The 14845-nt window shown below is 61.6% G+C and overlaps 5 protein-coding genes across 5 annotated transcripts; 2 read left to right on the forward strand and 3 right to left on the reverse strand.

Moving 5' to 3' along the window:
* Positions 1 to 1056: 1056 nt before the first annotated feature.
* Positions 1057 to 2591, forward strand: COLE_03869 (uncharacterized protein; the record flags this gene model as incomplete). Its single annotated transcript, XM_018421310.2, has 3 exons — positions 1057 to 1219; positions 1386 to 1486; positions 1596 to 2591. 3 exons carry the CDS (start codon positions 1057 to 1059, stop codon positions 2589 to 2591), a joined length of 1260 nt encoding a protein of 419 aa, XP_018279748.1.
* A 1020-nt stretch (positions 2592 to 3611) lies between these two features.
* Positions 3612 to 6407, forward strand: COLE_03870 (uncharacterized protein; the record flags this gene model as incomplete). The annotated part of the gene is made up of 2 exons (XM_018420792.2): positions 3612 to 3819; positions 3949 to 6407. 2 exons carry the CDS (start codon positions 3612 to 3614, stop codon positions 6405 to 6407), a joined length of 2667 nt encoding a protein of 888 aa, XP_018279749.1.
* A 279-nt stretch (positions 6408 to 6686) lies between these two features.
* Positions 6687 to 9314, reverse strand: COLE_03871 (uncharacterized protein; the record flags this gene model as incomplete). The annotated part of the gene is made up of 4 exons (XM_018422885.2): positions 6687 to 7446; positions 7481 to 7813; positions 7851 to 7910; positions 7948 to 9314. 4 exons carry the CDS (start codon positions 9312 to 9314, stop codon positions 6687 to 6689), a joined length of 2520 nt encoding a protein of 839 aa, XP_018279750.1.
* Positions 9315 to 11065: 1751 nt separating this feature from the next.
* Positions 11066 to 12082, reverse strand: COLE_03872 (uncharacterized protein; the record flags this gene model as incomplete). Its single annotated transcript, XM_018419544.2, has 1 exon — positions 11066 to 12082. One exon carries the CDS (start codon positions 12080 to 12082, stop codon positions 11066 to 11068), a length of 1017 nt encoding a protein of 338 aa, XP_018275270.1.
* Positions 12083 to 12378: 296 nt separating this feature from the next.
* On the reverse strand, positions 12379 to 14817 carry COLE_03873 (uncharacterized protein; the record flags this gene model as incomplete). Its single annotated transcript, XM_018424533.2, has 2 exons — positions 12379 to 14755; positions 14795 to 14817. The coding sequence occupies 2 exons, from the start codon at positions 14815 to 14817 to the stop codon at positions 12379 to 12381; spliced, it is 2400 nt and encodes a 799-aa protein (XP_018275271.1).
* Positions 14818 to 14845: the final 28 nt, after the last annotated feature.

The raw sequence follows: 14845 nt of genomic DNA on the forward strand, positions 1-14845 counted from the left end.
CTTATATATGTGTCGAGAGAGCCAAGGACGGAGATGGGGTGTCCACATGACATGACGTGGTTTGGTGCCGCCAATTGACGTACGTGCATTCCTCAGCTGCTTCCGCTCCCACTGTCGCCGTGTGAGTCAGCGCCGAGCGAATCACAGCCAATGGGAGTGCGCGCATATGTAAGCATGTCCAGGCGCAGCCAGGCGGCCGAAGACTCCGCGTGCACGTGAGTGGCGAGCGGAGTTGCATCTTAGTCCGCTGGGAGAGCTCTCCCACGGCGTCCTTGAGCCAACTCTCCCACGCCTGCCACCCGATTTTTCCAGCCAGGTACAATCAGATATATCGAATTTCTCAAATTGCCGAGGTAATCGCGTCGCTCACGGGCCAAGGCTTGCTCCCTCCCTCGCCTTCCACTAGTAACAAAGGAGTATTCTCGGGTGAGGATCTCGTCGCCCGCATTATCGCAGCCACTCGTGGCGCACCCGAGGCGCCGAGGCGTGAGGCGCCGAGGCATGCCAGAGTCCGTCTTACGCCCGTGGAGCCAGACGTCGGCAGAATTGGCAGCAGGCGAAAATATCACGTGAGTGGCACGTGTGCTATCCCCGCTCTTGAGCCCCCGATGTGGGGCAGGCTGGGCAGGCTCCAGGGCCCGCGCTGTGGGAGGGGCGTGGACGCGGGTAGACGCGGCGGGGCTGGGGACCCGTGCGGTGTGATTGGGCGACGCGCAGTTTGCCGTGCGGGCCGTCGCGGCGAGTGTGGGGTATCGCAGGGTGAGCAGGCGCGAGATCCGTCGTTGCGTCGCGCAAGGTCCGGCAATGGCAAGAGCCGGGAGAGACCATGGATGGAGGATCAGGCACAGCCTGCAGCGTGGCGTGCCTCCGCGCTGGCCGTGCACTCGGCGCTGCTGCCACTCTCTTCGCCTAAGTATTCGGCCTACCACACTTCTTGCCGAACACCCGCTATATAGATTCCCCCAGCCACCTCCCCCCTCCATCTCTTTCCATCTCATCAGCCTTCGCTCACCTCTCTCCTCTCTCTCTCCTACCCAAAACAAAAACACAGTAGCCATGCTCTCCCGTCTCGCCCCCGTCGCCCGCGCCGCCCCCTCGGTCGCCAAGCGCGCCTTCTCGGTCTCGGCCACCCGCGCCTACAACACCGAGTACCGCACCTCGGAGAAGACCCAGTCCCTCCACAACTTCTCCGACGAGGAGATCATGCTCCGTGACACTGGTGAGTAGCAGCCGACGTCGCGCAGCTACTGCGGCGCCCGCTGGGAGCCCAGCAAAAGTGCGAAGCGAGCTCCGGACGCTTTGCCTTGATCTAGGGATCAAGTTCGGAGCTCGCCCCGGATCTTCGCTTGGGCCCAAAAACCCACATGTGCCAAACTCACACCCAGTCCGCAAGTACGCCGAGGAGGTCATCGCCCCCAAGGTCTACGAGATGGACGAGTCCGAGGTTATGGACAAGGATGTCATCCAGGGCCTTTTCGACAACGGCGTGAGTTTTTCCTACCCACTGCCCGGCGGCCCCGCAGACCCAGCTCTAGATGGCCCAGGAATGCGGCGCTGCCACGTCAGACTCGTAGTGCTCTCGCTGACAATCCCAGCTCATGGGCATTGAGATCCCCGAGGAGTACTCGGGCGCCGGCATGTCGTTCACCGGTGCCATTCTCGCCGTCGAGGAGATTTCGCGTGTTGACCCCTCGGTCGCCGTCCTCGTCGACGTCCACAACACCCTCGTCAACACCGTTGTCCGTCACCACGGCTCGGACGCCATCAAGGAGAAGTGGCTCCCCGGCCTTGCCACCGACACCGTCGGCTCGTTCTGCCTGACCGAGCCCGCTGCCGGCTCGGACGCCTTCGGCCTCCTCACCACCGCCAAGGAGGACGGCGACCACTACATCCTTAACGGCACCAAGATGTGGATCTCCAACTCGGGCGAGGCCGGCACCTTCCTCGTTTTCGCCAACGTTGACCCCTCCAAGGGCTACAAGGGCATCACCTGCTTCGCCGTCTCCAAGGACATGGGCGTCGAGATCGCCAAGAAGGAGCAGAAGCTCGGTATCCGTGCCTCGTCGACTTGCGTCCTCAACTTCGACAACATCCGTGTCCCCAAGGAGAACATTGTCGGCGAGGTCGGCAAGGGCTACAAGATTGCCATCGAGATCCTCAACGAGGGCCGTATCGGTATCGCCGCCCAGATGATCGGTCTTGCCCAGGGTGCCTTCGAGAAGGCTCTCCCCTACACCTACCAGCGCAAGCAGTTCGGCAAGGCCGTCGGTGACTTCCAGGGCATGGGCTTCCAGTTCGCCGACATTGCCACCCAGATCGAGGCCGCCAAGCTCATGACCTACAACGCCGCTCGTCTCAAGGAGGAGGGCCGTGTCTTCACCAAGGAGGCTGCCATGGCCAAGTACTTCGCTTCGGTCGTTGCCCAGCGCGCCGCCGGTGCCGCCATCGAGTGGTGCGGTGGTGTCGGCTTCACCCGTGACACCGGCATTGAGAAGTTCTGGCGTGACTCGAAGATCGGTGCCATCTACGAGGGCACCTCGAACATCCAGCTCGAGACCATCGCCAAGTTCCTCAAGAAGCAGTACGCATAAGCATTGCATGGAGCAGGGTAGGCGGCGGAGGCGGAGGCGAGCGAGACTGCGTCTTGTCCGTCCCCGTCGGCTGCAGCCGCATGGGTTGGAGGTCGACGCACGCCAGCGTGTCTGTCGGCCACTCAATAGTAGCATTGGGTAGTAGCAGTTAGATCGCGCATATATGCGCAGGTTGTTTGTGATATGAAGGCATGACACGGACACGGATAGGAGAGCGAGGGATAGCTCGGATGAGACGGAGAGCGCAAGTCGGCGACACCTGAGGCTCCTCGGAGTGGATGGGCGCCCAGACAGTTTGGTGGCCAGCATTTTACCAGCCTCAGATCGGCGTGCAGGTTACGAAGGCTTTCTCTGCCGGACGATACTCGCTCCGCGCCCGATTGCAATTAAGAGAGACACGAGCAGTCGCAGGGAGTGATCTCTTCAGATCACCAGCTTCACCAGGCCCCGGCCACAATTCAATTGTGAGCCTAGACCTCGCGACCTGGGCGAACTGAATTCATTCACCACTTCCGGTGGACCACGGCTTCGGTCGCGCGGCGTTGCTGCCACGTCTCGGGCTCCCATCGTCGTGTTTGGCGTAGACATGCCCACACGCATCGGGCGACCTCGTCTTGGTTGTGTCCCATCCCGAGAGTTGAAGAACTCACAAGTTGCGCCAGAAACCCGGTCTTGAATCCGTGTCACCCCTCCAGAAATAGAGTTCCGTTAGTATCCGCCGCTCCCCGCCCGCCGCCCTACGATCGCCCGGCCCTGCCGCGTCGCGTCCACAGGCACGCCTCACCCCAACTCCACGCCTTGACATTGCGATTTTGTCTCTTCTTCTCAATCTCCATCTCTCGGCGCGGGCCACTCTCTCCTTCACACACCAAGACGCCGCCCCGCCACCGCTCCCCCCTCCTCCCCCAGGTCTCGCTCTCGGCCTACCTCTCGCCCTCCTTCTCCTCCGCCTCCCTTCTCTCCCCCGGCCTCGCGCCGTCCACTCCTTTCGCCCCGCTCTCCGCGCTCGCCTCGCTCGCCATGCCGCCAGCACAGAAGCAGGCGCAGGCCGCCCGCCTCAACCCCGTATGGTACCACTACGCGTGCGCGACCGTCGCGGCCGCACTCGTGCTCGGCAACCTGTTGCGGTGGGCCTACCTTGACGCACCAGACAACTATCACTGCGGCGCCATGCTGTCCACCGGCAAATGGCTCGACGAGGGGACATACAAGAACTGGCAGCCTGAAGGTGAGCTCTAGCGAGCTGAGGAGTAGCGGACTGCGTGATCGGGGGCGAAGAGCCGCGGGCCGTAGGCACTCTACGAGCCGATCAGCGTCGCGCTTCCTCCTTTGCGCCCATGCTTCGTGCTGACGACAGGCTGCTACCAGGCCGCGATCAAGGCCCCCGCACTCGCCAAGTGCCTCACCTCCCCTTCGGCTGTGACGCCCGTCACTGACGGGCTTTCGAACCGACGAGTACTCTTCGTTGGCGACTCGACCGTGCGGCAGCTCTACTTTGCCGCTGTCCGCCAGGTCGATAAGGGCACTGACTACCCCAAGAGCTGGGAGAGCGACGGCGAGAAGCACAGTGACCGCAAGGCCGTCATCACCACCAAGGGCGGCCAGCAGCTTACGATTGAGTTCTGGTGGGACCCTTACCTCAACACAACCCAGACACACGACTACCTTGCGTCTCGGCCAGAGACGCCCGCCGCTATGCTGGTTATGGGCTCGGGTTTGTGGTACCTGCGCAATCCTAGCTCGGGCGGCGCGACAGCATTCACGAAGACGATCGAGGACACTTTCGAAACGCTGCGCGCGAAGCAGGGCTCGCCGCTCGCACCCCTCCTCAACCCGTGGGACGCCATGACGACGACCGGCAGCAACTGGCTTCCCGGCCTTATGCCAGACAGCACTGGCGCCGGTGTCTCTGCGGGCGGGCACGATTTTGCGCTCGCAGACGCGGTCTTCTTCGTCCCCGTGGCCAACCCGGTTGTGGAGAAGCTCAGTGCCGAGCGCGCCGAGACTATCGTCCCGGCCGACGTTGAGATGATGAATGCTGAAGTCGCTACTCGACTGGCGCAGAGCAACCCGCCGCCAATCATCGTCCCGAGCGTCTTCAACGAGCTCCTCGTGGACGAGGAGACAAGCGACGGCCTCCACTTCTCCGACCGCATTATGGACAAGCAGGCTGAGCTCCTGTACTCGTGGCGTTGCAACGATGTGCTCCGCAAGGAGGTGAGCGAGGGCGCCTGCTGCCGGAGATACACCACCCTGCGACCGCTCCAGGCGCTCCTGCTGCTCTACCTGGGCGTGTGGGCGCCGATCTCGTGCTTGATCGCGCCTCGCCTGCGCCCCGGCCACCCGCTGCTCGCCGTGATCCCTGCCGACAAGGTCGCCAAGGCGATCAGCTCGTTCGGTCTCGCTATCGCATACCTCTACCTCGCGGACCGCACGACCATCTTCCTCAAGGAGCAGAAGGACTGGGACCCCAAGATCTTCAGCGCGCTCATGATCGCGGCGCTGATAGCCGGCCTTGCCACCGTCAAGAACAAGGGCAAGGACCTCGGCTTCCTCAACCGCGACATCACGGACGAGTGGAAGGGATGGATGCAGATTGCTATCCTCATCTACCACTTCTTCGGCGCATCCAAGATCTCGGGCATCTACAACCCCATCCGCGTCATGGTCGCAGCCTACCTCTTCATGACGGGGTACGGGCACTTTTTCTTCTACTTCAAGAAGGCCGACTACGGCTTTAACCGTATTGCCCAGGTACTCGTGCGCCTCAACCTCCTCTCGGTCGTGCTGCCGTACACCATGAACACCGATTACGCGTTCTACTACTTTGCGCCCCTCGTCAGCTGGTGGTACATGATCATCTACGGGACCATGTTCCTGGGTTCTAAGTACAATGACAAGCCCGCCTTCCTCCTCACCAAGCTTGTGGTCTGCGCAGGCGCAATCACAGCGTTTATGCACCAGACGTGGATGATGGAGGGCCTTTTCTCGTTCCTCAACACCGTCTTCCGCATCCAGTGGAGCGCGAAGGAATGGTCCTTCCGCGTCACGCTTGACCTGTACATCGTCTGGGGCGGCATGCTGGCCGCCTACGCCTTCATCAAGTTCAACGAGCTGCGTATCGCCGAACGCCCCTTCTTCCCGGCGCTCCGCACGGGCGCTATCGTCGCCTCAGTCCTCGGCCTCATCTGGTACATGTGGTTCCAGCTGAGCCGCAAAGACAAGTTCGAGTACAACGGGTACCACGCCGCGGTGTCGTGCATCCCGATCCTGTCGTTCGTCGTGCTGCGCAACGCAAGCGCCCTCCTGCGCACATGCACGTCGCAGCTCTTCTGCTTCGTCGGCCAGATCTCGCTCGAGACCTTCATCCTCCAGTTCCACGGCTGGCTCGCGGCCGACACCAAGGCCGTGCTCCTCGTGCTGCCGGCTACGCGCTGGCGCCCCGTCAACCTCGTCGTCTCGTCCATCGCCTTCGGCTGGCTCAGCTACAAGGTCAGCGGCGCGACGGGCGACATCACCTCGTGGGCCGTGGGCAAGAAAAAGCCCGCACTCCCGCCGCCCGTGACGCAGGGCGAGCCCATCTTCGACGCGGGCCAGGAGAACATCCCCCTCATGGAGCCCGCCAAGGACGAGAACGGCAACGCGGTCAACGGGAGCGCGAACGCGAGCGCGGCGTACGCCGCCCCAGAGAAGAGCTGGCGCGACTCCACCGTCATGAGCGTCCTCGGTAACATCGGCGTGTTGGCGCAGACGCACGACAGCGTCAAGCTCGGCCTCGTCCTCCTCGTGCTCTGGGTCGCAAACTGGCTCTACTAGATGTCATGCTACTTGTTTCTGGAAGGTGCCGAGCAAGGTTGTTTCGCGAGGGAGGCGTGGTTGGGTGTGAATTAGTCCACTCAGAGCACCTTCATTCAAATCGGTCGAAGCGTGATGATCAAATCTAGGCTCAAACACCACCAAGTGCTCACCACACCTCACCTGACCACGTACTAGAGCTGTCCTCCCTCTCATACAGGACATGTTACATCCATGCCGATTGCCTTATGTTGACTAGTTGACTACACAATGTGACCTTTACTCAAACAGGAGTATCCGCTAGCCTGACAGCAAGAACTTCACCACACCCGTCACCTGCTCGCCCTTCTGCACCATACCTTCCAACACGCCGGCGCGACGCTCAGCCTCGAGGCGCTTGGCCTCCTGTGCATCCTTGCCGCGGTTCAGGTACTCGAGCACAGTGGCGGCACTGGCCATGGCCTCGCGCGTCTCTCGCGGGTAATCGCGCAGGACGTGAGTGAGCTCGTCCTGGAGGCGTGAACTGTCAAGTTCTTGCTGCGGTGGCGGGCCACCGTTCTCCGCTTCGTCCTCAGCCGCCATGTTGTCCAACACCTTCAGGACCCTGGACACGACTGTGTCCATGCGTGCGAGGGTGAAGCCACGCGCAGACAGCTTCGACTCCAGATCTCGGCACAAGATCGCGGCCTCGTCCGTTGCGTACAGGTCTGCCTGAAGTGATCGGCGGACCTGGTCGAGGTCTGTTGCAATGAGGCAAGTATGCGCGATCCAGTTGTCACGATCGTGCTTCACAAAGACATTCTGCACGAGGTCGATTTGAGCCTGCAATGTCTTGCCGCTTATCTTGACCCAGCCGTCGTCAGGCGTCAGTGACGCTGAGGCAGAAGCCGACGTCAGAGGAGGAGTGACCTGGTGAGTGGGCTCGGACCTGTTCGTCGGGCGGGGCGGCATCGGGTCAGAGGCGTCAAAGCCCGGCCGCGAAGGCGTACCAGAGGGGCGCGTAGGGGGTAAGGACGATTGATCAGCGGAGTCAGAACCCGCCCGGAGCTTCTTCATAGGCCTGGTTGTCAGCCCCGATTGACAGAACGGCTTACGGAGTCGTCTCGGCGGCTTCATGGTCATGCTCGCGCTTGAAAGCCGATGTCTTCACTCTGCGTTGAGTCGCGTAAGGAGGGAGGTTAGGATAGTCCCTGGCGATGCTCAGTGGCACAAGGCGCTCGGGGTCTGAGTGGACGACAGTCAGAGTGCCGTTCCAGCCCTTCCAGACCTCAAGTTCTGCGGCATTCTCGCGGGCGAATGGTGAGTCCAGGTCGATGGGGCGTTTGTGAAAAGCCTCAATGGCCTTGAAGCGGTCCCCAAGGTCCGCATAGGCGACAAAGGCAAATCGAGGCAAGCCCGGCCCCACAGAAAATATGTCGACTGAGGTGCTGTGCCGTCAGCGAGGCAAGGCTGGCAAATGCTTACATGTCACCATGCTGGACAAACAACATCCCCAGATCTTTGGCACAGGCATGCGCCGGGAAGCTAAACGGTCAGCATGATCTCGTTCTCGCCCACCCACTTGGTGATAAGAAGCTCGTCTCTGCGAGGCTGGATGTCGTCCTCCCCGCCTTCGAGCTGACTGGAGCGAGCATCTTCTCTTGGAGAGTGGGGCGAAGGGATGTCACGAGAGAGGCTCCGGCGGCGGGACGGAGCGTCATGCGAATTGCCGCGAGGTGGGGGAGTCGTCTTGCGTCCAGTAGACGCATCCAGGGCGGGCGGAAGGGCGGGGCTGAGACGCTCGGGCGACATGTTGGAGAGAGGCTTGGGACGTTCAAAGGGCGACTTGCGGCGGGAGGGATCAGCGTCGCCACGCTGCCACGCCCCGGCCTCAGTGCTCCCTCCTGGAGCAGGATCGCCGCCTCCTGGGCGATTGTAGAACTCGTCAAGCGTGCGTTCTTTTTTGCGCCTCGCGAAACTGTTGGTTGCCGCAACCTTGGCAATCTTCTCTGCCAGAATGTAGCCCTCGACATCGCTGCCCTTTGGGAGGTGGACGATTGTGAGGTGCGCTTTCAGAAACTCGGTGCAGATCTCCCGCCACAGTTTGCAGAACTGCAGGCTCTCGGGACGGGATGACGTGTCGATGCTAACAAGCGCTGCAACCGAGCTCACAAACAGCACAAACTCGTGCGACATAGGGTTTTGCGTCTTGATAGATTGATGAAGGTGATCGCGGAAGCCTTCGACCGCCTTGTTGATCGCCGTGAGCTCAGCGCCCAAGGCGTCGTTCTGGCCTGCACATGTGCGCAGTTTGGACCCAGACATGCTCGTCTCGAGCACCCACTCAACTGCCCCGCCCCAACCCTCACCCCCGCGAGTCTGGCCATCCGCGTACCAGACCGCGTGAGTCATGCCCGACTGGCAGATGGCGCGGTGGAGATCAATGGCGTCACCGGGGTTAACGGTGGCGTACTTTGTGATGGGAAGATGACTTGGTGGGAGGGAATAGACCGAGGTCGTGAGATCCCCAATCGTAAGGGTGGTGGGTGATGTCAAAAGTGAGAGCTCTTGAAAGTCACCAGCGCGGGAGGGACCACGGAATGAAGATCCTGACGGGCTTCGCGACCTTGCCTGCTGGCCTGAATATGACATGGTTTGTGGTGTCGAGCGCAGGGCAGGCGCCAGTGGATCGTAAGGATCATATGCTTCGCCAGGCTGGCTCGTTTTGCTTTGCGGTGGTGTGTACGAGGCATTGTAGTCCTCGTATGGGGAGCGAAAAGAGGCGGGCGGCATAGGGGGGACGGGAGGCGTGGGGAAGTTGCGCGGTGGAAATGGCGGGAGGCCGGCTGGCGGCATGGGTGGACGGAAGCTGGGGGTGTCGAACGTGGGAGCCGTAGAGGTGTAGCGCTGTTGCGGGGTGTACCCGCCGCGGTTATAGCCTCCGCTCATGCTGGGATGAGTAAATCTGTGGACTGACGCGTGTCAGCCCGAGTGTTTGTTAGCATGTGAGAGACGCTCACCAGAATATGGGTAGGGGTAGCTGTATCTTGTTGGGAGTCAATGAATGGTGAAGAGGGCAGTTCAAGAGGGAAGAGCAGTTGTGAGTAGGGGTGTGAAGAGTAAAGATGGCAACGGAGATGGAGAGAGAGAGAGAGAGACTGAGTGAGACGATTTGAGAGATAGTGTGATTGAGAGTGTCTTGGATGGAGAAAGATGAGATGTATTGAACGATGAACGATGAGCGATGGCGGCGGTATGTGTATCTGCGACAGTAGACTGAGAGCCAAAGACGCTGTGGATCGCGTCGTTCTGCGGCTAAGGTCCTTTCTCACCCCACACGGTGGGCGGCATAACCGGCAATAGCACTGGGTGGCAGATTGAACCGCCACCCAGTGGGCCAGGGGCAGTGACGACACCTCCACCATCATCGTGTCCGACTGAGTCCAAGCCGACCTCCGCGCCTCCGTAGCAACTTCATCAATCTCCCCCCTCGCGACTTACCAACCTCATTTCGCCAACGCTCCCGGCCGTCGGCGCGCGACTTGGACGCGTCTTCAATACCCACCACCGTCTCCCATTCATCTCCCGCCCCCCCCCCCCCCCCTCTTCCCCGTCTCCGCACAGCATGGTGAGCTGCGCGCTCAACCTCACCTCCGCACTGACACCAGTCCAACACACTCCGCCCCTACCTCAACGCCGTGCGCGCCTCGCTCACGGCCGCTCTCACACTGGAAAACTTCTCGTCCCAGGTCGTTGAGCGGCATAACAAGCCCGAGATCGAGGCGAATAAGACGCCCGAGGTGCTTCTCCAGCCATTGGTGGTCGCCCGTAATGAGAGCGAGAAGGTCCTCATCGAACCGTCGATCAACTCGGTCCGCGTTAGCATCTCCATCAAGCAGGCCGACGAGATTGAAAAGATCTTGTGCCACAAGTTTACCCGATTCATGATGATGCGTGCGGAGAACTTTGTCATCCTGCGCCGCACCCCCATCCCAGTGCGTCCTCCAGCATCATGCCGACGCCCTCGCTCCCTCAATTGCTAACTCCAGGGCTATGACATCTCATTCCTCATCACCAACTTCCACGCCGAGACCATGCTCAAGTACAAGCTTGTCGACTTTGTGATCCAGTTCATGGAGGACGTCGACAAGGAGATCTCGGAGATGAAGCTCAGCCTCAACGCCCGTGCGCGTATCGTTGCTGAGAGCTACCTCGCCACCGTAAGTATCCACGGCAGTCATGCGCTGACCTTCTGTTCACGTAAACTGTAGATGCCATAGGATTGTATTACCAGGATGCGACTTTTACGCATGTTGTTGTGGGCACTCTTGTTGCATCACTTGCACGTATTGATTGAAATGAGTACAGACATATGCGCCACGCGGTGCGTGCTGCCCATGGGCAGTACTTGGCACACTTCGGCGCGCTCCCCCTCATCGCCATCGCCATCTCCCCTCCCCCCCCTCCCCCCCCTCCCCCTCCCCCCCCTCCCCCTCCCCCCCTCCCCCCCTCCCCCTCCCCCCTCCGCCACTCCTGTCCCCTGCGCTACTGTCCCGCCCCCTCCTAACCCTCCCGCTCCTATCCCCCACGCTTCTATCCCCCACGCTCCTATCCCCCACGCTCCTATCCCCCACGCTCCTATCCCCCCGCTCCTATCCCTCCCGTTCGTATCCCCCACGCTCCTATTCCCCTCGATCGCCTCACTCGTGTATCTGCTCGGTCTGCTCAAGCACAAACGGATCAGCGAAGAACTCGGAGTCTTCTCCAGTTTGAGTCAGAGTGCGGAACATGTCGTCCGCGTCCCATGTCGGGGAAGTGAAATCCTCCTGGCCGCGCTTCGTCTGCCGGGAACCTGGCTCCTCGTGCGCAGCCGGCTCATCCATCTGCTGCACAATCCCCTCATCCAAGACCTGGTCGACGACCGGCGCCAGCTGGTCGAAGGTCGCGTACAGGTCGTCCAGCATACCAGGGATCCTTAGACCAGGAATGTTGCAGCCAAGGGATAGCCACGCGTCAAGTTCCGGTAGCGTTGGGCTCGTTGACGCCGCAGGACTGATGTAGGGCGGGCTTGCATGATCCGGACTGCCGCCGTGGGCGCTCGTATCCTGAGGAGCCGTGGTAAAGAGAGGGATGGGGGCCGCCTGAGTCGATTGCGCCCGCGATGAGCGCGTCGGGGTGGCAGGAGCGGTGTAGGACGGGCCTGCATATGCCGAGCTGCTGCTGTGCGCTCTCGCATCCTGAGGAATCGTGGCAAAGGTGGGTATAGGGGTGGGCCTAGTCGATGGCGGCCGCGCTGAGCCTGTCGGACTCGCAGCAGCGTCGTTGAGCGGGCGTGTGTGGCCCGGAGTGGCACGGGCTCTCGCATCGGGCGTCGGCATGACCAGATGGCCTTGCGGCCACTGCTGCTGGCGTCCGCGGTTGTAGAACATTGGAATGCCTTGCATCTGCTGCTGCTGGTGTCCTTGGTTTTGGGTAGAAGTGGCCTGGTGGCCACGCTGCACCCTCCGCTTCTGGCGACCAGGATGGGGGGAAGGAATGGCCTGGTGGCCTTGCGGCACCCACTGCTGCTGGGGAGCGGGGATGAGGCGTGGAACGGCCTGGTAGCCATGTTGCACCCACTGAGACCCGGGTCCGGGGTGGGGGGGAAGAGAGGGCTGATAATGCGATCCGGACGCCTCGGCCTGGGGCCGGGGCTGGGAGTGGGGAGTCACAGTCATACCCTAGGTGTCGTGGTAACGAGCGATGAACAATGTAGCTCGATGTGAGTATGAGTGTGAGAGATAGTAGAGAAATCAGCGCACCCGGGGGCATCTTATATGGCCAAATGGGTTGCTTTCCCCGCAGTTGTTTACAAAGTAATGTTAGACAAGCTCGCGTGGCATGGTATTCAGTCGAGTGAAGTGAATGACCCTGTCAGGCGCGCTCACAACTGTCAGCCATCGATCATCGGCGAACGGGGAGTAGCACAGAACGTGGCAGTATGCTACAAATGCGTGTGGGAGTTATCACCGTGCTACCGAAAGATCTGGCGGCGGTAGTCTGCGACGTCTGACTCGGATGGCACGGCGGGGATCCACTCGGCGAGCCAGGCGCGAAGAATTTCTTCATCGCGCGCGAGTACCGTGCGATTGTTGATACGCACTCGTCGGCGTGCACCCTCTTGCTCGCCGACGTGCATCAGCGCCTCGAGAGCGGTGCGCCAGGTCGGCCTGATACCCAACGCGCGCATCCATCCCAGCGCGCGAGCGACCTCGTCCTCGGCCGCGGCCGCGTCGCCAAATTCCGCGCCATACTGCCGGAGGAGTGACATGTACGCTTCCCACGTCTTGGCGCTGGGGATCACGTGCGCGTATACGGCACCGGAGGCTGGCGCGGGGTAAGTTGATGGGGCGGGGAAGGCGCGTGGCGCGATGAGATCTGCGATTCCCAAGAAGGTCCGCGCGCCAAGTGGAGACGGCACTTGTTCAAGTCCAGGCCAATTGCCTAAGACAACCGCACGAAACAGAGCGCGCGCACGCGCCCAAGGTTGCTGGCCCCCGTACTCTTCGTGCCAGCTGTACCGTGGGGGATCGAGGAGCGCTTTGAGCGGCACCACCCGCCAGTCGACCTCCTTCTTCTGGTACGTGGGAGCTGAGTGTAGCGCCGAAGCTAACGCTCGTAGTCGTCCACGGAGAGTGTCCATGCCGGGGTCGAAGCCGCTCTCGACGCACGTCCGTGCACACTCAATAAGATTGGTCAGAGTGATATCGTCGTGTATCACACCCCAGCGATCGCGCGCTGCCTCCCAAAGCCGAAACGCAACGCCGGGCTTGCCGTCTCGTGACGCAAGCGAGATGAGCAAGTTCAGTGACTGCGTATCAAGCCGCACCGCACGGCCGCCTGCCGGTCGCGGGGACTCAACCTTGTGCCCCTGCTGCGGTCGCCAGGCGTAGAAGTCCACGGCCTTGAGGGCATGGACGAGCCCATCTGGCCGGGCAAACTGCACCTCAGCCCCCACCGAGAGTGCTGCTGCATCGATGAGAGCAGCGCGCATCCCGCTGTCTGTGGCGGCCTGATAGCTATTTTGAAGGTCGCGCCAAATCCGGCGCGCAGCTACAAGGTCGCCACGTCTAACTAGGCCGTGCATCACGGGTGTGATGGTGTGGCCGACAATCATAGCATCTGGGATTTGGGCCGCAAGCGCCGACAGCTGCTTAGCAGACACGCCGTCGTTGTTCGCGGCGCGGGACAGCAGGATGGACCATGCACGTCGGGAGGTGTCCAAGTCCATACCCTCTTGTACAGCGTCCGCCGCTGCAGCGGCCTGGGGTCTAGCGCCGTCAATGTTCGAGTCAGTGTCGACGGGCATGCTCGCGACAATCGGTTGCAGCAACTCGACAGCCTCGGCGAGTGACGCTGCCCCTTCAGCTGCCATGAGACGGTGGCTTGCCGAGGAGCCACCGCCGGCGGACTGAGCAAGCGCGTTTAGCGCATCCTGCTGCCTGCCGGACGCTAGGCTGACGGTTGCCACGGCCAGCCACTGGCTGGACGAGAGTGCGATGCGCGTGTTATTCACGTGAGCAAGGACAGGTGCGAGTGTGGCGGGAACGAGGAAGCGTGGAGAGAGCAGGGCGTTGAAACTGGCGGGCCTGACAGCGAGATTCGCTGGTGGTGTCATGCTCTCGAGGCTGGATGTGAGGACGCCGACGACACGTCCCAGCTCCTCTTGCAGTGCGTTGGGAAGAGCAGAGGCGTTGCTCCCCCCTGCTAGAGCACGAAGAAACCGATGGTATCGGGAAATTGTGCGATCGACTATGTCGCTCCGTCGTCGTTCGAGATCTGAAATGGCTGTGAGCACCCTCAATCCCTCGTCAACCACAGGCCGAATGAACGTCAACGCGTGAGCGCGCTGAGCAGCTTGCGCGTACCAGCCCAGCGCGCGGAGGCGGCGATCGTATGCCGTCACACTCGGCTCGATGGAGCAAGTGACGGCTGGGAGGAGCCGTCCAAGGGACGATGTTGTCGCGGGGAGACGGAGGAGGTAGGCGAGGCCGTTGCGGCCCGTATGAGGGGGGCGCGCAACGACAGCGGGAGGCAGGCTGTCGAGAGCAGCATCGAGGCTTTTGATACGCCGAGGAGCAGGAGTTGAAGACGAGGAGCTCGCAGATATAGACGCAGCTATTGGTGGTGGGTCTGGGTTGCGGGGTGCATGCGAGCCTCTAGAGCGAGATCTTCGCTCTCGTACGGGCTCGCATGAGATCTGGGCGCGAGATGTATCTTGAGGGCGTAGCAAGGTGCTGAGCTGCGGCTCAGAATGTATAAATGCGACGTTACTCGCAGCGCTGGTGCTGGCCTGACGGCAGACGGGGAAGCACGGTAGCCAACACTGGGGCCGGGGAGCGAGCACTGATCTGTCTTCAGCCTTGTCCGGTATTCACCGAGGTGCCCACCTTGCGGCTCCGAAGGTCCTCATCGCCCCATTCTGAATTTTCGGCGCTGAC

The sequence above is a fragment of the Cutaneotrichosporon oleaginosum genome (assembly GCF_008065305.1).
Source record: "Cutaneotrichosporon oleaginosum strain ATCC 20508 chromosome Unknown ATCC20508_contig03, whole genome shotgun sequence".
Classification (NCBI taxonomy): domain Eukaryota; kingdom Fungi; phylum Basidiomycota; class Tremellomycetes; order Trichosporonales; family Trichosporonaceae; genus Cutaneotrichosporon; species Cutaneotrichosporon oleaginosum.